This window comes from Callorhinus ursinus, unplaced genomic scaffold (genome assembly GCF_003265705.2).
Source record: "Callorhinus ursinus isolate GAN/ISIS: 27379988/994484 unplaced genomic scaffold, GSC_fseal_2.0 scaffold61, whole genome shotgun sequence".
Taxonomy (NCBI): domain Eukaryota; kingdom Metazoa; phylum Chordata; class Mammalia; order Carnivora; family Otariidae; genus Callorhinus; species Callorhinus ursinus.
The window spans coordinates 6620332-6643896 of NW_027397123.1; the positions used below are offsets into that span (position 1 = coordinate 6620332).

Below are 23565 nucleotides of genomic sequence, written 5' to 3' on the forward strand. Positions count from 1 at the left end.
GACCATGTGAAAGTGCTGGGAGACTGGTACCCAGAGAGGGCATGAAAGTCCTGCCCCTCTGAGGCCTTGCCCTGTGAACCTCCTCATCTGGCTGCTCATCTGTATCCTATTTATAATATTCTTCAAAATAACTGGTAAATGTATGTAAACTGGTTTCCTGAGTTTTGTGAGCTGGTCTAGCAAACCTATGATTTATGGTCAGCTGGTTAGGAGCACAGGTGACAATGTGGAAGTGGGGACAGTCTTAACCCTTAAGCAGTGGGATCTGATGCTATCTCCAAGATTCAATTCGTAGGACCCCTCACCCAGTCAATATCTGCTGAGAATTGAGTTAAATGCTTGGTGTAGAAAAAAATAAACATCATCGGGGTGCCTGGGTGGCTCAGTTGGTTAAGGGGCTGCCTTCGGCTCAGGTCATGATCCCAGGGTCCCGGGATCGAGCCCCGCATCGGGCTCCTTCCTCAGCGGGGAGCCTGCTTCTCCTTCTCCCTCTGCCTGCCACTCCACCTACTTGTGCTCTCTCTCTCTGTTAAATAAATAAATAAAAAATCTTAAAAAAAAAAAAAAGAAAAAAAACACACATAAGAAAACCCAATGCAAGACTGAGTTTTTCTATAGGCTTTCTTCTATTGCTCGTGGGTCAGTTACTTTAGTCCCAGAACCCCAAGAAAATAAGAATGTGGTTCAAACACCCTATTTCCCTGGCCTGGGATTATACTTGGACCTTACTCCAGGTCTGATTCAATTAGGAACAACTGCCTTGAGGGATTAGGTAGAAGAAAGCAGAACCTGGATGTTCTACAAGATTTGAAGTGACATGAGTAGGATTTGAATATGCATAAAAAGATTTTGATAAAAAAATTCTGCAGTAGGGTCTTACCACATTTGTTTCCTATGTTTTCAAAGGAATAAATAACTAAGGTTCAGAGAAGTGGCCAAATTTTGTGAAGAACCCAAGAAGTCTTTATGCCACTGTGAAAAACAAACTCTTTTGGTCCATCCCTTTAAAACAAAACGTATTGTTTTCCTTCCAATTAAATTATCTGCTGTTTTCTTAAAAGAAATTCAAGTTTTTTAAAGACTTGAGTTTTTCCCCAAGCCAAGAAAACTGACTAAAATTCAACATGCCTTCAGATTGAGAGACTGAAGTCTGTAACTGGTGGAAGTGGTCTGTGACTTCTAAGCGTAGGTCATAAAAGGTAATACAGCGCTCGCCTACATGTAATCTAAGCGCTTGTTCACTCTGGGGCACTTGCACGTGTAATCTAAGCGCTCGTTCACCCTGGGGCACTAGCACTTGTAATCTAAGTGCTCATTCACCCTGGGGCACTAGCGCAGCAGGGATACCCTCGTGGAGAAATCGGACACGTGTTCCAGCTGAGAGCCCTGGCCGAGGCCCCAGCCAACAGCCAGCGTCAAGCACTGGACTGCTGAGGGAGCCTTCACATGGAGTCGAGTCAACTCCAGCCTTTAGGTCTGCGCTGCTAAGGCCCCAGGCCTGATGGAACAGAGACAAGCCATTTCTACAGTGCTCCTCCTGAATCCCTGAGCTTAATAAAACCGCTGCTGTTTTATATCACTAAATTGGGGGTGGTTTGGCATGCAGTGGTGGTAGGCCTCACAGTTTTCTGGCATACCCGAGACTTGAGAGACCTGGGGAAAGTTTAATCTACCCAGTTCCTCTTTGCACATCTATGAAATTGGTAATATTTCTAAGTACTGGGGTATTATAAGAATTAAAAGTGAGCTGACAAAAATCAAGTGCTTGGCACACTGCCTGGCCCATGAAAAATGTTCTAAAAAAATATTAACCATTATTATCATTTCTAATATTTTTATATTTGTAGAAAGACCAGGCTTTATTCAATGACTAACCACATAGAGTGGCAACCTTGTCATTCCAAAATACCATTCCCGTTGCTTAGAACTTTCTTGGATTTTTTTTTGTTGATATTTTTAGTTTTAGTGCCATATTAGAAAACTAGGCTCATTAATACAAAAATAAACAGTATTTTAGACCCAGCTGATGTACACCCCTGAAAATCAGAATCATTATTCTCTGAGCACACATTTTCACAAAAACACTGACATCAATTTCAGAGTATAAAGACACAGAAGTCCTAACTACAAAGAAAAAGATTAATAAATTTGGCTACATTAAAGTTTGTCAAAAACATCACTGAGAGAGCAGAAAAACAAGCCATAGTTTAGAAGATATCAGCAAAACACATAACAAAGAACTTGTATTCAGAACACAGAACTGCTGTAAATCAGTAAGAAAAAGGCAGACAACCCAATAAAGAAATAGACAATAGCACACAAAGGAAAAGATACTCAACCTCATAAATCATCAGGGAAATGCAAATTAGAACCACAACAACATACCTCTACACACCTACCAGAATGATCAAAATTAAAGACTAACAATGTGAAGTGTTGGTGAGAATATGAACTGGTATAGCCACTGTACATTTTGGATAATTGCTGAGAGTATCTACCAAAGTGGAACATATATGCATGCCCTATTACCCAGATATTCTGCTCCTAGGCATAAACCCAATGAAAACGGCCTTGTTTTACATACACTGAGAACCACGTGAAACAATGTTCAGGGGCACCTGGGTGGCTCAGCTGGTTAAGCGTCTGCCTTCGGCTCAGGTCATGATCCCAGGGTCCTGGGATAGAGCCCCTCATCGGGCTCTTTGCTCAATGGGGAGCCTGCTTCTTCCTCTCCCTCTGCCCCTTGTCCCTGCTCATGTTCTATCTCAAATAAATCAAGAAAATCTTATATATATATAAAGAATGTTCAAAAGGCATTATTTGCAATAAGGGGAAAATATGGCAATAATCTAAATATCTATCACTAGTAGAATGAATGAATAAATTGCTAGTCTTACAATGGAATATCATATAGCAATGAAAAGGAATGCATTAGTACCACATTAAATTATATGCAGTGATGATGAGTTAAAAAAAGCCAGATATAAAAGAATGTGCACTGGGACGCTGGGCTGGCTCAGGTGAAAGAATCCTTTTTTTTTAAGCTTTTATTTATTTTATTTATTTTCAGAGAGAGAGAGAGCGTACACAATATGGGGAACAGCAGAGGGAGAGGGAGAAACAGGCTCCCCGCTGAGTTTAGGAAGCCCGATGTGGGACTCGATCCCAGGACCCTGGGATCATGACCTGAGCTGAAGGCAGACGCTTAACCCTCTGAGCCACCCAGGTGCCCTCAGTCGAAAGAATCTTGAGGTTGTGAGTTCTAGCCCCATGTTGGGTGTAGAGCTTACTTAAATAAACTTAAAAAAAAAAAAAGGAATATATACTGTATGATTTCATTTCTATTAAGTTCAAAAAAGGGCAAAACTAATTTATGACGTTAAAAGTCAACTGAACACCTGGGTGGGTCTGTCAGTTAAAGCATCTGACTCTTGATTACCAGCTCAGGTCTTGATCTCAGGGTTGTGACCCAAGTGAAGATGGTTAGGGGGTAGAGGGTGAGGTAGCAGGGAAGGAGAAAAACAGTCAGTGCCTGGAGGGCCCCAAGGCCCCAAGAAGAGGGCGCCACAGAGGACCTGGCAAGGGCTTATTTCTTGGTCTGAGTAGTTAAAAGGAGGAATTTAATTCGTGACCCATCCATCAAGCTGTACACTTACAGTTTATGTAATTTTTAGGATATGTACTACCTTAAGTTATAAAGTATTAAAAATTTTAAAGAGAGAAAGACTTAAGAACCTTATCAATCAAATGCAATGTTTGGACCTTGTTTAGCTCCTGATTTGAACAAACGAACTTTGAAAGTGTATTTGAAACATTTAGGGAAATATTGGGTATTTCTGGCCTAGGTATTAAAACTGGACTCAAAAAATTCAACATACCTATCTGGGCAGCTCTTCTCCTTAAGGAGAAAAAGCACAGTAACACCACTATACATTTATTTTCAAAACACAATCAACTTATAGAACCAGAACCATTTCATAGATAAGAAAACTGAGGTATACAGATAACTATCAGTCAACACTTACTGAGAATCTAATACACGCCAGGTAGTGTACCGAGTACTTTAGTCCAAAGCCCATTCCGTCTTTGTCATGTTGCCCCTACCACCTCTCACCATGCCATGGTGTAGTTTCAAAACATAAAGACCAATACAAATGTGTTTATTTTTTTATTTTAAATTTTTTTGGGGGGGAAGGGCAGTGGGAGAGGAAGAATCTTAAGCAGGCTCCATGCCCAGTGCAGAGCCCGACGTGGGTTCGATCTCACAACCATGAGGTCATGACCCAAGTTGAAATCAAGAGTCAGATGCTCAACTGACTGAGCCACCCAGGTACCCCTCAAGTGTGTTTCTAAGGGAGAATGGCTCAATGTTAGACAGAAGGAAACTTGGTAACTTGAGGAAAATGTGTTGTCATCCCATCTTCCATCTCCAGCCAGTCAATCACAAAAGTGATACTGGGGGATGTAAACCAGGGGGAATTCTAGAACTGCAATATTAAACTAAACAGGATGATCTACTATTTGAAAATTCTGAATGGAGCCCTTTAACTGTGGGGTCAATGTTATAAACATCAGGTATGTGGTTTACACAGAAGTTCCTTAATGAAGCACTGAAAAACAAAGTTTGCTGCGTTTGGTAGGACTGGGGTGGAATGATGCCTTTTTCATCTTTCCCTGTCCTCACACACAGGAATGGCAAATAGCTCTCTCTCTGACAAGGACAGAGTTTCTGAGATGACCTTACAAGTGCAGGAGCAGCAGAAAACCAGCCCCTTTGATGCACCAGGAAATATGCTGGTGTGTTTAATACATATGACCTCATTCAATCCTCACAAAGCTTTATGAGGTAGGCAGTATTCTCCCCAGTTTCATATGGGAAATAAGGCTAAGCCCGGAATAACACCCACAAGGTCACCCAGCTAGGCATAGGTGTGTGGCCCAGGCCCGAGGCTCTAAACTAAAGCAAGAGTGCTGCCCAAGACCCTGGGTTGCCTCTAAGGCCACACAGCATGAGGACCTCAGCTGTGACAGCATTGCTACCTGGGTGTAGCATCTCTCTGGTAAAAGAAATAAGCTATGCCTGCCTATCCAAAAACCAGATTACTGTTTGTTTCTGAAATGAGAGGTCAACAGCATTTCTGGGGGGGAGGGGAGGTGATGTCACACAATGAAGCAGTGAGAGAGGAGGACAGAAATGGGGCCCAACGAGTACTAGAGGGCCACCACTGCCTGAGTGCTCAGTTTGTGCCGGTACGTCACACACGGTATGCAATCTAGTCCTCATGCCTGTCCTGTAGAGCAGGTGCCTTAATTATCCTCACTTTAGGAAAGATAGGACCAAGCACAGCAGGGTGAAACAGCTTCCCCAAGGTAATAAATGCCGTAAGTCAGAGAGCTCAGATGCGGTGCCAGGACTACCTGACCCTGGAACCAGGGCTCTTGACCAGTACTTGAAGCTGAACTGCCCAGATCACACAAATGGGTTCCGTGAAGGACTGGAATGGAAACATAAAAAGGAAAGGCAAGGGCAAAGAACAGTTATACATACTGCAGAAAATCTATGACGTAACAGGCACGTTAAAATACACATGCACCTGTTCTGCCCTTGTGCGAAGACTAGAAGTTGTGCAACAAGGCACTCTGACTCTGGAAGAAATTCATCATTGCTCCTGGTGAGCATGTTTCTTAACAAAAAGTAGGTAATCAGAAATGTGTAGGGCATGGATTCTGAGAAAAGAAGCCCAAACTCTGACCAGTGAGTGTATCAGGTGGCAAAACTGTATGAAGTATATATGCAATTAGCTACAAAGACTATGGTGATTACTTAGATTAAATCAGATCTCAAGAAGGTGATGCTAACTAGCTCAAGGCAAGCAGTATTGCCAAGGAAGAGAAAGTCCTAGAAGCATACCAGAATACAGTGTGTTAATTCACAATCTCATGTGGATTTAAAGTATTTAAAGAAGGTCAAAAAGAGTCACAAGATTTGACAGTTTGAAAATAAGACTTATGAGAAAATGCTGGGAGGGGGACATACGACATTTCTCCTAAGACATAAGCCCTCAGGCCAAACCCAGTGACAAAGTGTAGTGTGAGTAAACCTGGAAAGTAACACACGGAAGTCGCTCTGCTCTAAGAGGAAGAGGGTTCTCATTGTGCATTGCCCACTGGTAGGAAAACCCTAGGACAACCACAACCAATCCTAGAAATCTGTGAATATTTTAAGAACATAAGAAAACATAAACTCTAGGACACCAAAAACTATCAAAATTCATCTTTAAGCTATAAGACTAATCCACTCAGGTTAGATGTGAAACTCTCCTCCACAAACCCAGAATCTTTCATAAACTTATCATAATTGTATACTTGAGAGTTCACCTATTTATTGTTTATCTATAAACTTCATGAAAGAGGCATAATATCCTTTTTATCATGGTAAACTCTAAGAGCCTAACACAGCTCCTGGAACATAGTATTTGCTCAATAAATACTTCTCAATGAATCTGAATGAAGAGTCTAATTCTAGACCCCAAAAATGTTATTTTATTCTTGCCTGGATCACATGAATTTGGCCCGGTATGTCATTGCATTTAAAAATAAAGATACCCAAAATATAAAGGCAAAACTTTCTCCTCTTATCAGATGAACTAGTGTTCCCTGTTTCCATCATGTTCTTCTAAATACTTCCTAGTGTAAATCATAAATGATACATGCTAAGTACCACCTATCACTCCTCAGCTGTAATTTCTGGCATGGAGTTATTATTAATAATGGTTAATGGCCTTCACTGTATTCTGGGGAAAAAATCTTTCTTAGGGATCCTAGTTTTAAAAATGTCTGAAATAAAAACAAACACACCCAGGCAAGGCCAAACACCTTCCATAGAGCTATGAGACTTTGCAAATGAATATACTGCCTGAAGAGTGATTATAAATAAATAAGAGTGATTATAAATAAGTTTCCAAACTAAACAAACGTTATAAATTTAAAACCATACATATACAGACTACACTACAGCATCAAATAATAGCATTTTCAGGCATAGTCTGTCAGGTTTTCACTTAGCTACTAATACAAGGGAAAGTTTCCCACACTCACTCGTGTCATACCCATATAAAGACCGGGGAGATAAGTTAAAAAGCGAAACAGGTTTTGATAAGCCATTAAAAAAGTTCATGTCCATGGCCTAGTGCAATTAGTCATGGTGACGGGCTCAGCTTTGAGCCGGAACCTGATATTCCGTCACGGCTGCAAGTGGAACAGATTGCTCTGTGACAGCTGGACAAACTTCTGCAAAAATGTTTGTACTTTTACTACATGAACATGCAGCTTATTCTCAAGAGCTGAAGTGTACTAAGAAATAATGATTTCTATCTTGATCACCTGAGAACGTATTTCCTGAAAATAAGTATTAGACTTGGCTTCTGTGAAAAATCAAGTAACGAAATTAAATTAAATGATAGCTCAATTTTCAAAAGGAGAGTCTTTCATGGGGAATTTTATTGCTTTTAAGTTTTTAAGCATTTTTTGTTGGAATATGTAGTAGTTAAACCACCAAATTACTGAATGTACTCTAAGCGCTGAAGATTACTCTAATTTATACCCACATGAAACCGAGAACATCAAACTGACAGATGTAGATATCTTCCTATATTTCAACTAGATGAAATATAGTTGTCCTAAGACTCAAGCTTAAAGTTCGTATTCCTGAACAAACTAAACAACACTCATGAAACCTGTAGCGAGTTTCTTTGCACCTAACTTGTGTTTAAACAAGTGCTATGAATCTTTCATTATTTCTATTTTTTTCTTTACTGTAAAATATTCTAATACAAGCATTAAAACTCTAGGATCATCACACTTACCTGTATGGCTTGTCAGAGTTATGGATTCGTCTGTGGTTTCTGACACCAACATATGTTGTACTTGTATAATCGCACACATCACATCTATACTGTTTCTGGACTGAAGACTTAGTCCCTAGACAAGGGATTGGAGAGCTTTAGCGACATACACTGATTAGATACAAATGATATTAATTTCCACTGTAAATGAATATTTTTAACACATAGTATTAACATTTCAATCAAGGCTTTCACATTTAATGAAGTTAACAAGTTTGAACATGGCTTTCCGGGTTCTCCTGCAACTGGACTATCAGCAGCTATAAACTGAACATCATCTGACCCGTAAACATAGATACATTGGGTTAGTTTCTGCATAACCTTGTACAAAATGCTAAAATATAATAAACTTGAAGCCAGCTGCCCTGCTGACTGTGCAGCAGCTGAATTAACCAGAGATACACTGTTAATCTGAAAGGTGTTGATCTACAGACACTGGCTACACCGTCTTAAGGAAACACTGATTTGCCAACAAGCTGGGATTTAATACTCTAACACAATATCACACAGTATGGCCTACAAAGACTACATAACAAACTCCAGATGAAAAGACTAAAGCTTTTTTATCCTGTGGGTTTCCTTTGTTTATAACTGAAAGTCAGCTGTCGGTGCAACAATGGAAGGAAAAACCACTGCAAATTATTCAGTGCTAAATAAGGTTGTATAATCACAACTAGCAAACTGGCAGGTGACAAGGACAAGTATGAGCACGAATGTGAATACGCGACTCTCTGAAATCCAGAATACGTGGATCCACTGGAAAAGAGGCCATGTTACCACCCTCACTCTGCGGCAACAGGGCTGGGTAATTTTAATCAGGGTAAGCCTGATTAAATACAAGCTGGATGCCTTGATCATGTAAAACTGTTCCTGAACACTCTCTTTACTCTTCTGTAAGCACAAAGTCCGCAGGCCATTCACAGCCTGACGGCTTTATATTCAGAAACAAAGCAAGCATGGCAAGCTGGAGAGTAAGGCAGAGCAGGAAGGAAGCTTAGGTAGAACACTAGCACACAGTGCAGAATCGTAAAATTGGTGGCACAGAAGAAACCCAGGCTGAAATTTTAACAAAGAAAATCCTTAAGTTAAATTTAAGCTTTCTAAAATTGAAATTTTCTTTTGCCTGTAACTACTTTTGCCAGGCAGAAAAAAATGTCCTAATTTCCTGGGGGAAGTCTACAACATTAATATATACACTAATCACAATTATAATGTAAGTATTACTCTTAATTGGTAGGTTAAAAACTTGGACTTGATTATAAGGGCATTGTTCCAAATTCAGTTTTTTAAAAAACTCTGAAAGTGTGAAATACTGGATAATGGTTTTGTGTGAGAAATATTACAGATCAATGACAACTAATAAAAATGACAGATGGAAAAACTTAATATAGCACAGAATGAGAGCCCGTGCTACTTCAAGCAACCGTTTCCAACGGAAAGAATATTAGATTTAAAGTTCAAAACTCTGGGCTTTGTCCTTGCTCTTCCACCTAGTACCAGGGTGATCATGGGCAAAGCAATTTATCTTGTGAGGACTCAGTTTTCTGATCTACAAAGTGGAAATTCTAGAACCTTTCAGCATGGTTTACTTAGCGAGAACTCTCTATTCTTCCTTCACCGCAGTCTGCATGTTACCTGCATGTTTGTGTCAGATCTCTGACCTGTCCCTAGCTGTAGACTCCCCTGAGGGCAGAGATCTGTGTGTTTTGTTTATGCTGAATTTCCAGGGCTTCACGAATTGTATGTTTGCAATAAAGAACGATTTAATTAAATTTCATGAAGGAGCACCATATGAAAGTGCTTTGCCCATGGCTCTAAAAGAGCACCCGTGCCATCGCCTGACATCCCTGTCAGTACAATTCTGTCTTCCTCCCCAGCTGCGGTCCTTACAGGCACCGATGCCTTCACTGGACTCCTGGCAGCTAGCTCAGGATGGGCACTCCATGCCTTTTGGCAGAACGAATGTCTGAAACACCATTACACTGGGTCTCGGAGTCAAAAACAGGTCCCAAGTTATCTGTGCCATCAGAGGCTGGGGACCACTGAGGCACACATCCCCCAACTTGTTCATTAACTTTACTAAATGGCTAAAGAAGTTTTAGTAAAACATGAATTTCTTTGACCTTATTTGTGAACTAAACACTTGTTTCTTGGCCCGACGACCAGATTTCCAAAGATCTAATAGTGAATAAAGTATCAGCATAAGTATGCAGGAGGTTATCAGTCATCTGAAGTGTTACACTACTATGACAAAGAAAAGCAAAAGGAGCAAAGTGAGGGAAAAACATACATGGCAAAAGCAATTTAAAATCCATACATTTAACCCCAAGAAACAGAGCAGAATGTACAAAGAAAGGATGCTGTAAAATGGAACATGATGGACAGATGCTGTCGCCGTAAAGCTCAAACCGGTTACTTTAATTTTGAGCTGACATTTTAATCTTTTTTATTAAAATTGTGAGTTCTAATTTGTTAACCCATTTGGACAGTTTTATTAATTACTGCTTTTGAAGATGGTGCTAGAAAAGACATATTCCACCACTAGCATTAACCGCAGGTGGTGCCACTGAGTAGTATTTACTTTATTCCTTCATTAGGGATTTATGGCCCAATGACATCAAATGTTTTAATGTCTCCTTTAAAGGGGGATATGGAAACATAATGAATTAAAATAAAAGGAGGCATTTAGGGCTATTTTGTTAAAAGGAAACAAAACTGTTTTAGCTCAGCCATCTATTGCAGAAACAGATGCTATGTCATAAACTCCTTTTGTTTTGGATAGTTTTACAGGGATGACATCTGTTTGACAAGGGAATTTTGGTGCTACAGTGGTGTCAAAACCAGTTCTTTCAGAAACATTCTTGAATCAGTTATGCTTTCTGGGGTATAATTTAATGAAACATTATGGTAAAACATTTTACTCTGCAGTTGTTTCTAACTTTATTTCTTAGGAAATCTAAAAAGGAAAGTCACCCCAATATGTTTTATTTCCCACAAACACTATGTACCGCACTTGAGACACTTAAAGTATATCAATTTAAGAGAGCTGATGCAAGGAAGCACAGTTTATTACGCTTTATCCCTAATTCTCCGGATGTGGCATCCGCCTTTTCATGGAACTCTAATTAAATCTTTTGATTCTAATATTCCTATTAGCAGAAACTTGGGCGACTGGTACCTAACTAGTACATAAAAAGATCTTGTTTTTTTGTGTTTTTTTAAAATAATGCAGATGAAATCTGGTAGTCATACTTGGATAAGAGTAAGATCACAGCAGGAAGCCTCACTTGAAGTTTGAGGTGGGGGCCTGTCATCTGCAAAAGCTGCTCTGTTCTCAGTGGGTCAACTGGTACTGAGAGGGGAGGGCTTGCTTTCCATGCTGTGGCTTCCCCGGCTTGCTCGTATGTCACCCAAGGGTTTATGCTGGACTTGGCTCTTACAGGATAGCATAAAATTTCAACCTACAGTCTACCCACTGTTGAAGCTGAGTACTTACTAATACAGTATAGCATTCAGTACCTCAGGATATCCTCAGGAACAGAGGTAAGATTCACTCCACAGTGTGAAAAGAGAGAATATATGCAGCTTTAGTCCTGAAATTAACCCACATGACAACTAAGGGCTTTTTAAGAAAACTTCATATGCTGGTCATGCAGCCTGTACAAAACAAATGCACGATACCTTCTTGAACACATTTTCCATCAGCTGTATCACCGGCAATTCTCGATTCATTAGAAGTTGCTACTGACAAGGTATCTGGAAGACTATGTTGCTCTCTCTCATGGTTCCTCAGTTGACTCTAAAAAATTGAGAAATATTCACATGTAACCTTCAATAAATATACTTACACTGTTACTAAGAGACTGTAGAAGCAGTTAATTGCTTTCACGGCCTAGTACCTAGAACACATTACCAATATTTTAAAATCAATTGTGCTAAAAGATTACCTGACTTATTTGACAGTTTATGAGAAGAAATACACCAGGGAAATCACAATCTCATCAAAAAGGTAGTCCTTTTCGCATTCTCGGAGAGGAATCCCTTGCTATCCCCTGCTTAGGAATGGCATGTGCATACTTACTTACATACCGGCCTGCCAGCGGAGGGAAGAGCAGGAAACTCAGAATAACCCAATACTTTCAAAAAATAAATCCAAACAGTAACTGCTGGACTCCTGCTAATTTTTGCCTTTCAGTATCAACTAAATGTGTAAGAGAGACCTAATTGGAACCGTTCCTCCACGGTATCTTCTTCCTCCACCCCCACCAATCAAGAATGCAGGAGCCAAAGAAACTTCTGGAACTTGCTTTTGCTGCCCGTTTGGATGCACTGCTCGTCTAGTAGCCTGAGGCCACTTTAGAATTTCATGAGGGCAATCCAGGTAGGCAGTGAATCTCAGACTCCAAGGCTTTTTTATTCTTGATTACCTTTTTACTACCAGCTAGCCCCCAACTCTGGGAAATCTGAGAGAAAAAGTCTACATCCTAGTTACCCTCTTAGGACACTCCTCCCCCGCTCCCCCAAACAGTCAACTGGCACACTGGAGGAGAAAAGTTCAAAACTAATGATTCAACGAATCCAGTTTCCTTTACCAAAACAGTATCTCATGCTGGTTCTTGGTTTTAAGGTAGCACGTAAGATGAAAATCAGTCAAAATAATCCTTGAAAGTCCCTTAAACTGCCCATGAAACAACACGTGGCTCTATTTTCACTTTGCTGTCTTTCATTAAGTCCAACACAGGTTATTTTTCCTCCTGCAATGACACAGATTGCTATTGGCTGGTTGTGTCGCTGAAGTGAATGACCTATATTTTGGGGCTGTGGAAGATGAAAAAAAGCTATTTTTTTGCACTGATGATGTAGGATTACATTTGTGTAAATCAAATGTGTGTACGTCCCTCCACTGTACACTCCCTTGTAATTACCTTGCAATTTAAAATCAACACATTTTTTTAAAAAAGATATCCATGCTAAAACTAAAGCAGTAAACACAAAACTGTTGAGGAGGCGGTAGGCAGGGAAAACAATCCTACACCAGAAATTCTGATGACTTAGATTTCAGTCCCAATTTTAATACTGATTCAGTTGGGATCCCCTGGGCAAATTATCCAACTTTTCTGGGTCTCAGTTTCCTCATCTATAAAATGAGGTGGTTGGGCTCGCTCTACCGGGTTCCCTCCTGGCTCTAAAGATTCTCAGGTCCTCTGAGTGAGTTCATGAGCCGATGTTTACCTTATAATGAAAAGACTCTTCACACCGCTTGCACTGGTATATTCTTGTTTTACAGTGGTTGATCATGTGGTTCTCCAAATCTTTGCTGTTGTCAGCTATGTGCTCACAGATGGGACACTGATATGGCTGCCTCTGCCGATGGACTCTCAAGTGCTGCTTGATGTAGCCCTTGTTTCCACTGGCATAATGACAAAGGCGGCAACGGTAGGGCCGATCGGCATTGGGGATGTATTCCACCACACTGCTTCCTGACAAGCTCGTGTCACTGTTGGGTTGGCACTGGGCATTGTCCTGCAACTCTTTCAAAATGTCATCATCCGAAGCATTTTGGTCTGTCCTTTCCCTCAGCTTTTCAATGACAGTCAGTAAGGACATGCTGATGCCTGTCTTAACTTGCCCCTCTGACAAGTCCTGCCTACCCTCTGGGAGTGCTACCAACGTAGAGTTGCTTTGGTTAAAAGTAGTTAATCCATCTGCAGAGTTTTTAAGTGGTGACATCATTTTAGAATATGCTGCCAATGTACTATCTACTTGCCTTTGTCCGGTGTCTGGACCTAAAAGGTTTATGTTCCCGTAGTGCCCGAGGTTGGCCCTTGTCAGTTCTGCAGCTCTTATGGGCATCGTCACGAGGGCCTCTGCGGCTAATGAGTGTAGTCTGAGAGACTCAGAATTTGTTCTTCTTCGGCCTGGTGGGGCATTCTCATCAGTGGCCAGTCCTTTGTTCATTAACTCACTGTCTTTCTTCTCCGGGCTGCTCCAGCCTATGATCAGCCCCCCAATATCCACAGTACATTTATCAGCATGATAAACTTCATCTCTTCCCTCACACCCCATCTGGGATTCTGCTGGGCTCAGGTTTTTTCCCTCTTCGATTTCAGCATTCATGAGGAAATGTTTCTGTGAGAGAGTTTCTTCAGCACTTGGCAGACGCTCCACGATCACATTAACGTGACCTTTTTTATTTGGGCTGCTACTAATGATCTTCTGTGCAGATGAAAGCAGACTATCAGCAATCAGATTCTCCTCCACATCAGAAATCACCTCTAGCATTTCTTCCTCGTTAGGGTCAAGAGTAACTGACGGACCTAGATGAACTCCGCCTTCTGCACTCTGTTCTAAAGGAGATGAAGAGGATAATGTTTCTGAGCTGCAAATCTGCACTTGTACCGAAGGCCCATTGTGGATACTCAGTTCATTGTCTCCAATAGCAATGACTACTGCATCTAGCCCACCAGGTTCAGCAGCCACTGAGGAGTCCAGCAAGCCTAGGGGCTCGTTTTCGTTTTCAAAGATTGGGTAGGAGCAGTCAACCTCCCCGGCATGCTTCCAAGCGTGTGTTTTCAACATTCTCTGCTGGCCACAGGTGTAACTGCAGAACAAGCACCGGTACATGCCGTACTGCTCATACGCGTACCATTTCCGCCTACCCATCTCCGTCACGGGTGCATTCTGGGCAGCAGGAGTTTGCGGGTGGTCAGCACTCACGGCTGTATCAGAAGTGGTTTCATTCTTTCTTTCTGTGGGTCTCTGAGACAAAGAGTTGGAGGGGCTTACACAATGTTGGGCTTTGGATTGAGTGCGACTGTTGGCATCGCTTTCGTGGTCATTTACCACATGAGCTTCAAGTTCCTCTTGGCTTTTAGATGTAATATGGCACTCTGAGCACATTAATATCACTTCATTCTGCTGACCATGCTGCTTGATATGATCTTTCAACACAGAGAACGATGATGACAGAAACTTGCAGAGGCTACACTGGTAAGACATAGCCTTCCCATCATTCTGGGCAAGAGAGCCAGGGGTAAAATGTATCTGTGACATCTCTGACCTTCTAATCTCGGCAGCAGGTGACTGGGTTACTTTAGCTGGAATCTCACAAAGTTCCTGGGCTTCAAAAGAGTGCGCTGCAGCACTTGAACGTGAGCGTTTTTTCCCAATTAAAAGACATTTTTGGGACTTTTCATGTTCTACTATCTTGCTTAACTTCTGAATTACATGGATCAATGGATCTGTTTTAACTTTTCTTTGTTCATCAATTTCCAATGATGAACTGATGACCGTTTCAGCAGTCAATATAGCTTCCTGTTCTCCGATGTCTGGCACCAACATGGCAACACTGCTGCTTTCTTCCATATCTAGAAAGGATAATACACAACAGAAAGAAATAACCAGGTTATAGGTATCCCAGGTATGTAATTACAGGAAATTGAAGCTAATCTTAAGAGTTTAAGCCAATCTCTGTATTCTCTAACCTGGGAGCTCCATTATCCGTACACCTGGCTATCCCCAACAGAGACTTAAATTGTTCACAACTTCTCTTTGGAGTGCCATCCCCTATATCAAGACTGATGATGATCTTTCCATCCACTTCTTTCTTTGGAAATGACTTTAACAATTTGCATCTCCTTTTTCTTCACTTTCTTTCCCCTAGACAGCTAACTGGGCCCAATCAATACGCCCTCTCTTTTGCCCAATGCCAAAAAACAGGACTCCTATTCTTTGACTGAAGGAACACAGGCATTCCCAGGGGCATGTGGAACCACCTCAAGTTACTACAAAATACCACACTGTAAAGCCAATACATGGTTGACACAACTCTTGGGAGACGACTTCTTATACCAAATATAATTGTAGTTTTATTATTAAAATAATAAATGTTTTCTCCCCAAATCTTTGGAATTATGAAAACATAGTCGTGAACCTCTTGTAAAGGGCAGAGTGAATTTTGAGAAGTACTATGCAAACGAAACTACATAAAAGCAATGATCTAGTTCCTTCTTTTACTTCCTTCGATATTTCTTCCTGAAGATAAACCACAAACTATGCTGTGGTTTTTTCCTAGAGGCCATATTAGTGGTCAACTACTACTCATACACATGTATTTTTTTTCCCCCCCTGAAAGGGAAAGGGGCATCAGAGAAGGAAAACAACTGATATCCTAGTTGTGTTTCAGGTCTAAATATTCAAAGTCCTTAAAAGGGGTTCTCTGTAAGTTCTAGCAATGCATTACAGCCAAGGAAGTTACAAAACAAAAAATACTCACAATATCTTTCCGCCTAAATCTTGAATCCTCTATTTCCTGGCAGTACTTTCATTTCAAACATTTCCTTTGGCTCAAAATGAGATTAATTTGTTGACTTGGATCACATTTTTCAGTTTAGGCTTTTTTCCAGCAACAAGTTTTGTTTTTCCACATTTTAGGTGCATTCTGGAGTCTTACTCACAACATTCAATAAATGCCAGCAAAATTTTTAGTGGCACCAGCTATAGACCAAAGACCATACTATTCTTAAACTTCAGTTGCAGGCTCTGAATTCTTATTTTAGGAGGTGAATAATGGCTTCTCTCCTCCCAGGTGGCTGAATCAACATGGAAGGGCCCTTCAGCCCCTGCCAAGATCAAACCTAACTCCTGCTAGACCCTACCAGCACTCTGACCAGCTGCAGTGCCAGTCCTCCCATATCTACTCTTGGCAACAGTGATGGCTTTTCCTCTCTGATTTTCTGCTCTTTCTGGCACACAAACTTTCTATATCTAGGTCCACATCAGGCAAAAATGCAAACATTTTATTCTCGGTTTCTTTAGTACTACTTCTTCCCTCCTTCCCCCATATTCTGTCCAGTGTGATCAGCTTTCTTTTCTTTTCCATGTCCAACTGCACTCATGGCAAGGAATGCATTCTATAGCCATTACAACAGTGACTGTTACCCCAGCGCCCACAGACCACTGGCCCTTTAGCCACTCTCTCCCTTAAACAACCTGAGGGCATTACCTCTCAAAAGACTATGGAGTTCCTTTCCATCTTTGTCAAGTAAGAAGAGCAGTATTTTTAAACCTCTACACTCAATTTTAAGTCACTAAAGAAGGGACCAGTACGGGAACAATTTGTTTCCTTAGGAAAATCCTTTGTGACTTCCTAAGTCACTTTACTGCCTGAGAGTTTCACATTTTTAGGCCAAAGGACGCTGTGGCTCTTTCTGTGACTACTGATTTCCCTTTAAGGTCACTCACTTAAGGCTTTATTTCTTTCAGAACAATTGTCAAATGCAAATTGGTTAAGTAATTGTTAATAACAGGAATCCTTGGACATTTAATTTCTTGCACAAGATCTGGTGGTCTCAGATCTAAGGTCTCCTTCTCCATGAAATGTGACATCCATGTAGGCTGATTGATAGTCTGCAGGTTAACAAGTGAATATTTGCTCAACAGACTGCATACCCACAGGGTTACGAAGTTGATTCATGTTATCCCTCTTCTACTTAGTGACAGAATAGGAAAGAGAGCCGTGCAAATTGCTCCCTGTGGATATTTCAGTGTGTAACCTTAAAAAGAAAGTGAAATGAAGAGGAGGAGTTCATCTTATTTGAAGAAAAAGACTAATACAAAAGAAACTGACAAAACATTCAGATTTTAAAAAGCTGTGTTTGCTCAGGCATTAAGAGCTAATGGAAATTTGCAGCAGATGCTCTAATTTTCCCTGAACATTTATGTAAGTACCTCATTTTAGAGGCTGTATACATTTGGGGATAAGTACAGAAATGGCAGCTATAAAACAGATATGACAACATAAAATACATTAAGAAACACCTGAAAAACCAGTGAGTCCACATGGTAGAATCAATATACAAGTTAAGTCTCATTAAAAGTCTCTGTTAGAAAGGTTAGATAAACAGCTCATAATAGAGTATACACAGGGAGGGAGTTTAGCTGACCTTAAGGCCAACCTTTTAAATTTTCACAAAAATTTCACTTAGGCCACCCATGTGTACATATATATGGGTTTCCATGTCAACTGAAGTAAAATTTGGGGAAAAAAAAAGAGAGATGAAAATAAGGAGTACAAATACAATCCCAGTGGCTCAATAATGATGACAACATGGATTATGAACATCTGCATACTATCCATGGCCTTCAAGAGAGCAATGTAAATGCAACTTTAAAAACTGACTATGGTCAAGGAGGTGGGGGAGGGAAGGGGGGATAGAGCAGGAATGGCAAATTTTGTAATTCAAGTTGAGTGACGAGTACCTAGGAATTCCTTATACTATTCCTTCTACTGTGTACATGTTTAAAACTTTTCATAATAACAAGTTATACTAAAAATTGCCACGCACAAGGCTTTAAGCAAAATACAGTATGGAAAAAAAATCACAGTACTCATGGTTTAAAACTGAGTTGACTGGATAGGACAAACATACTTAGAAGTTAAAAAGAATTAACAGCTTTTAAATAATGAAACAGTACACAAGGTAAAATAGTCAGAAGGCAACAGTCAACGACCAAATCCTAATAAGAACTGAAGAGCTAATTTTGGTCTAGGAAGGTAAGAAAAGACTTTTTGAAGAGGTAAGAGGTACACTGTATTCCAAAAGATGACTATGCCAGATGTCAACCGTTTGCCCCTCTGAGATCACCGTCTCCTTTTCTCCACTCTGCTCTCTGCCCCAGGAGGTATTACATCATTAGACTCCCGTGCCCTCTTCTGGTTGCCAATGGGGAGCCATGACAGGTGATCAGAGGGAGGTAGCGGAGTGAGATCAGGATATTCATGTCCTTGATTCCCTCCCTCTAGGTCACCCGGGATTGGCCACGTTCCTCAATGGAAGGCCATTCTCTCTAGGCAGGGGGCTCTACAAGACTCTCCTCGTTGTGGTACCTCTTCTTTCTCCTGATGTTGCTAGCTTCAAGTAACTGCATTGTCCCTGTGGTTTGCCGATACAGGTCCTACATCTTTATTAAGAGTAACTTTGTAAATACATCCTCCTTGAATTATCCTAATTAGAGTGCTTCAGTTGCTCTTTTGGAATTCTGTTAACACAAGGGTAAGACCGACAAGGAAAACAGCCATAACATTATTGTATTTTCATAAATGAGAATAAACCTGCTATCTAGTGGTTAGAGAAAAGATCAATATGGCTGAACGGGAAAGGTTTACAGAAAGAGGAAAGACTAGAGGCCTCACCAAAGTAGGGAGCTTCTTGTTTGGAATCTTTAGACATAACAACATTGGACAAAATATATCAAATTGTTACAAATAAATAAATGTTTAAGTTGCATCCCCAACCAGAAAAGTTCAACAATCCTTCCCACCCAGGCTCAAATCTAGACAACAGCAGAGGTTTCCCTGGCTATCTGAAAGTAGAACCTTCCTATGAAATCTTTTAGAAGCTGAAATGATGTAAAGTGAAGACGGAATTACCATTAATTTATATGGAAGACGTTTTGCGTGTTCCCCAAACCAAAAAATAACCCCTCTTAGGCTTTTCTGATACCTCAGGACACATCTTGCTAATGAATGCACAAAATAAATCAAGATAAAGCACAGATGCTCACAGACACAGTTCGAAGCTGTGGCGCTTTGATGCTGAGTGCAGTTCCTGGGCAGGGAAGGAGCGTGGCGGGGCCACTCTTGCCGCTTGGGGTATGTGCTGCCTCTATTAATGGCTCACTGCAAAACAAAGATTGAAAACTACTTTCGCTTTTTGTCTTTTTTTGTATAAGCGAAATCTTCTGGTTTCTTTCAGTACTTTCTTTCAATTAGAGAAAGTAGGTACTATTGTAGGTTTTTCATAAAAGCAAAGTGGCAGAAAGCAAACTGAAAAGTGGGGGAGACCTGTATTCCACAGGCAAAAGCTTATAATGAATGTCCTTCCCAAGAAAAGCACCAAATTATTTCAGTTGTCTTTCTTTTCTTATAATTTACTACTGGGTTTCTTTGTACACCGAATTAGTTCCTTTCAGTTCTAGAGTAGGGTTAGCATAAGTAAAATCGAGCTGAACAATTCCTGTGGGCCTGAGGGGGACTGGAGAAAGGCTGTCATTTTCTGTGTGTGCAAAGGCAGTTTGCTATTTATAAAGAAACTTTTCTTTCAAATGAAGAGCTTGTTCTTTTCCAACTAGACGAAGATGCTGTGAAGAATGGCCAATTTCCCATTCTTCTAGATTATCCCAATTCTAAAATACAAAACATTTTGCTCCAGCCAAATGGCAGAAGTTTCTCATTTAGTTGTGTGACCTTAGGCAAGTCACTGTTTCTGGGGGTTTTATTCAGGTTCCTCAGATGTAAAACAAGAGACTGGTACCGGATGAGCTTTCATGTCCCTGAATTGTAAACTGTCTATAAAAAATTACCTTGAGATTGCTTACACATTATTTAGAGATTTATATTACTGTCAGCTATAATTTATTTGAATCAAAATCTCCTTAGCTTAATTTGATTAATTGCCACTAAGAAAAAACAGTATAAATATCACAAGTACATGAATTTCATAATCTAAAATTTCTTAGCTGGCATCTAGCCTGAGAGAATATTCTAATTTGGCAGCCATGGTGAAGACATAAGGTCTAACTAACATTAACCAATATTAAGATTTAACATTTACTGGGCACCTATAATGTGCCAAGCACAGTGCTGGAGACTACAAAAATAAGTAAGAAGAAATCCTTGCCCTTGAAGTGCTCACCATCCAGGGGGGCAGTGCCTATATAGACTCTGTGTATTATTCATGTTATTTCTGGTAATAGTAGCCTCTTTTTTGCAGGTAAGGAATCTGAGGCTCACAGATGTAAAGCAATAACTGGCTTAAGAACTGGAATCCAGGCCTATCTGATTCTTAATACACCAATTTCCCTCTTACATCTCAGCGAGAACAACTATGTATAAAGAAATCAATACTGAAAAGAATAGCCCCTTACAGCTAGGTTGTATCAAACATGTTAGCGTGTTTGATCTCCATAACGCTTTGGAACAGGCCAGGTGGGCGTTACACAATTTTACAAATAAGGAAACACTCAGTGTGGTTTAAGCGACTTACCCAAGGTTACATGGCTGTTAAGTGGCAGAGCCAATGTCTTTCAAATCAATTCCTGAAATTAACACAGTCCCTTGGATCAATCTTCAGAATTCAGCTGTGGCCAAGAATGAAAGTATATAGTATCAAACATTTCTCTTTTTTGGTGAAACAAAGTAATGATTTCTTTTGGCAGTAAAAAATTTCCCAATATTCTATGTCAAAAAGAAATTCAGAGGAATGTTCATGCAACCCAATCATGTGATGCAAATTTACATAATTTCTCTAACAAGTAGACTATGATTTTGCACAAGTTAGAAAAAAAATGCTCTGGAAACTTCTCCCAATAATTGTGTATTTTGTTTTAGCTCAGAATTTAACTAATTGACTCAAAATACTATTGGTTTTACTGATACCACTTTCTAATGAATAAGGAACAATAAATTGTATATTACTATTTTAATCTTAACCAAAAATACAATCTAAAGGATGATTCTGCAAACTTCAAACAGTTCTGCAAGCACAGTGGGCATGAAAAGAGAAGACACAAATTGACCTATCTATCTTCTAATGTAGTTTCTTCCTGTCCTGGTCTTACATTTCTTTGCTACGGTTTCTTATACTAGCTAGGCTGAATCTCAAAAATCAAATAATGCCTATTCGTTTCTCCTAGAACGCAGCTACCTTATCGATTATGTTTAAGTAAATAGTTCGTTGCCAGGGCAGAAAGCACGTCTTTGGTCCTCCCCTGAAGTTAATTTTAAACGAGTTAGTGAAGTAAAGAAATGAAAGGCCAGGCTTTCTCTTTTAATCAATAACGCAACCCATACGCTCAGTCAAAGCAGAGTACTGAAGAAAGTACAAGCTCAAGGAGGTGATAAATCCAGTAACTGCCTGATAAAAGAGATGCAGACTGATAGTAAATTACAACCCACCGCAGTAACTAAAAAGATCGCCTACGGGTTGGGATGATGGCCTCCGCCTAATTAATCATCCAGGCCTTCCACCCAAACCATTCACTCCGGATGCCCGCAGGTCTTAAAAGGTGGGAGCTTTTCCCACTGATCTCAGTGATCTCTGGGGACACCACTTCACCGAAAAGGTACGCAATAGGGGCAGAAGGCTAGGCTTTCCCGTACTGGCTTTTTCTACACCAAGAATTGGCTAAAGGGCTGGGGAGATGGGGCGTGAAAAAAGTAATCTGGAGATGCGGTGAGGACACCGTCGTGAGCTTTATCCCGACTGGCCTAAGCAGTTTCACGTCCGCAGAGGGGAAGGAAGCAACCAACGCCTCGCAGGCCCACCTGCAGACCAGGCCGGTGACAGTATGCGGAGAGCGGCAGGTTCCCCCCCACCCCCCGCGGCAGGGCAAGCCCGGGGTCTCCGCAGGCTTTGCTGTGGGCGGCGCAGAGCGCTGGAAGAGGACGCGGAACTTGGGGCATGTGGCGAGCACCGGGAGGTGTCGGCCCGCTGAAGAGGAAGCGGGCGCCGGTAGAGGCCTGAGGGGAGGACGCACATGGCCGGCGGCGGCGCTGCCTGCGGGCGGAGGGGCGGCCCCGGGGCGCGGTACCTGCGGTCGGGCGGCGGCTGCTGCTTCCGCGAGCCTCCTTTGGCCGGCCAGGAGCCCGGCCGTGCCCTCGCCCTCGTCCTCGCCCACCTCTCTCCCGGCTCTTTCCCCTCTTTTCCCCCGCTTTTCCCCTCCTCATCCGGAGCTCCAAAATGGCGGCGCTGGGGACGGATCACGTGAGCCGCGGGCAGGTCAGGTGACCCGAGTGGCGGGCGGCGGGGCGGGGCGATGCTCAGGCCCCGCCCACGGGCGTCCCGGGGCGTTCAGGCTGGGCGGGCGCGAGGAAGGTACCCTGGCGGGTCGGGGTAGCCCCGGTCCTGGGTGGGTTCGGGTCTGGGTCGTCGGCCTCCCAAGGCGTGTACGTTGTCCTCTCAGTGGTCGCGTAGGCCTAGAAGTCGGTGTGTCTCCCCACGTCGCCCCTGTCTGCTGTGGGCTAGCTTCACTCCATCTCCTCCCTCATTGGCTTTTCACCATGAGCACTGGCACTCTTTTCAGCCCTATGCTTATGAATTTGTACCTGCGCTTATTGGACTATGTTTGTGGTATTCTTGGCTAAAACGGAGAGGTCCCAGCTAGGTTTGTGGCTGGACTTGAGGTGTGACTGGTGAGGGGCCGGGCTAGCCCTGGATCATCTATTTGCTTGAAAGACAGATTTTCAGGGAAAGAACTCATCGTAGGGGTTATGGCCTGACTTGGGAGCTCCACACAGTAACTCAACCTCAGTCCTTCTGAGGGCACCATGGTGTTTGTCATTTGGCTCTGTTTTTATTCATGACGTATACACCAGGGTTATAAGCAGCCTTGTTTTGTTCCCCTGCGAACAGAGTAAAATACAAAGGGAGTGAAGCATTTCATCCAACTTCACAGAGAATGCTGGACGGTTTTGGTACATTAGGAACTACACAGCAGGGTGTTTGGGTCTGGACTCAGTAAGTGGGCCAGGAGAAGTAGGAAGGGAGCAAGCCTAAGATTCCCTGCACAGTAATGGATTGGACTTGTTCATTGAGATAGCCCTTGGGGACTTCCAGATATATTTAGGAGTCTTTGCCGCAGGCTGGGCTCTCAATTATCT

The 23565-nt window shown here is 41.6% G+C and overlaps 1 protein-coding gene across 5 annotated transcripts in view; it reads right to left on the reverse strand.

Annotated features, from left to right (window-relative positions):
• ZNF507 (zinc finger protein 507) overlaps positions 1-22657 on the reverse strand; it is a 40152-nt gene extending 17495 nt beyond the window's left edge. For 2 of the 5 annotated variants that reach the window (XM_025854377.2, XM_073885111.1), the window contains exons 1-4: positions 22497-22657; positions 13137-15271; positions 11586-11703; positions 7866-7980 (exon numbers count right to left, since the gene is read on the reverse strand). In XM_025854377.2, coding sequence (XP_025710162.2) covers positions 7866-7980; positions 11586-11703; positions 13137-15271; positions 22497-22632 — 2504 coding nt within the window. In that variant the 5' untranslated portion in view covers positions 22633-22657. Of the gene's footprint in view, positions 1-4145; positions 5496-7865; positions 7981-11585; positions 11704-13136; positions 15272-19469; positions 19585-20950; positions 21045-22496 lie in introns of those variants that run through there. The other 3 variants (XM_025854378.2, XM_025854379.2, XM_073885112.1) reach the window with 3 other exon arrangements.
• Between the last annotated feature and the right edge of the window lie 908 nt (positions 22658-23565).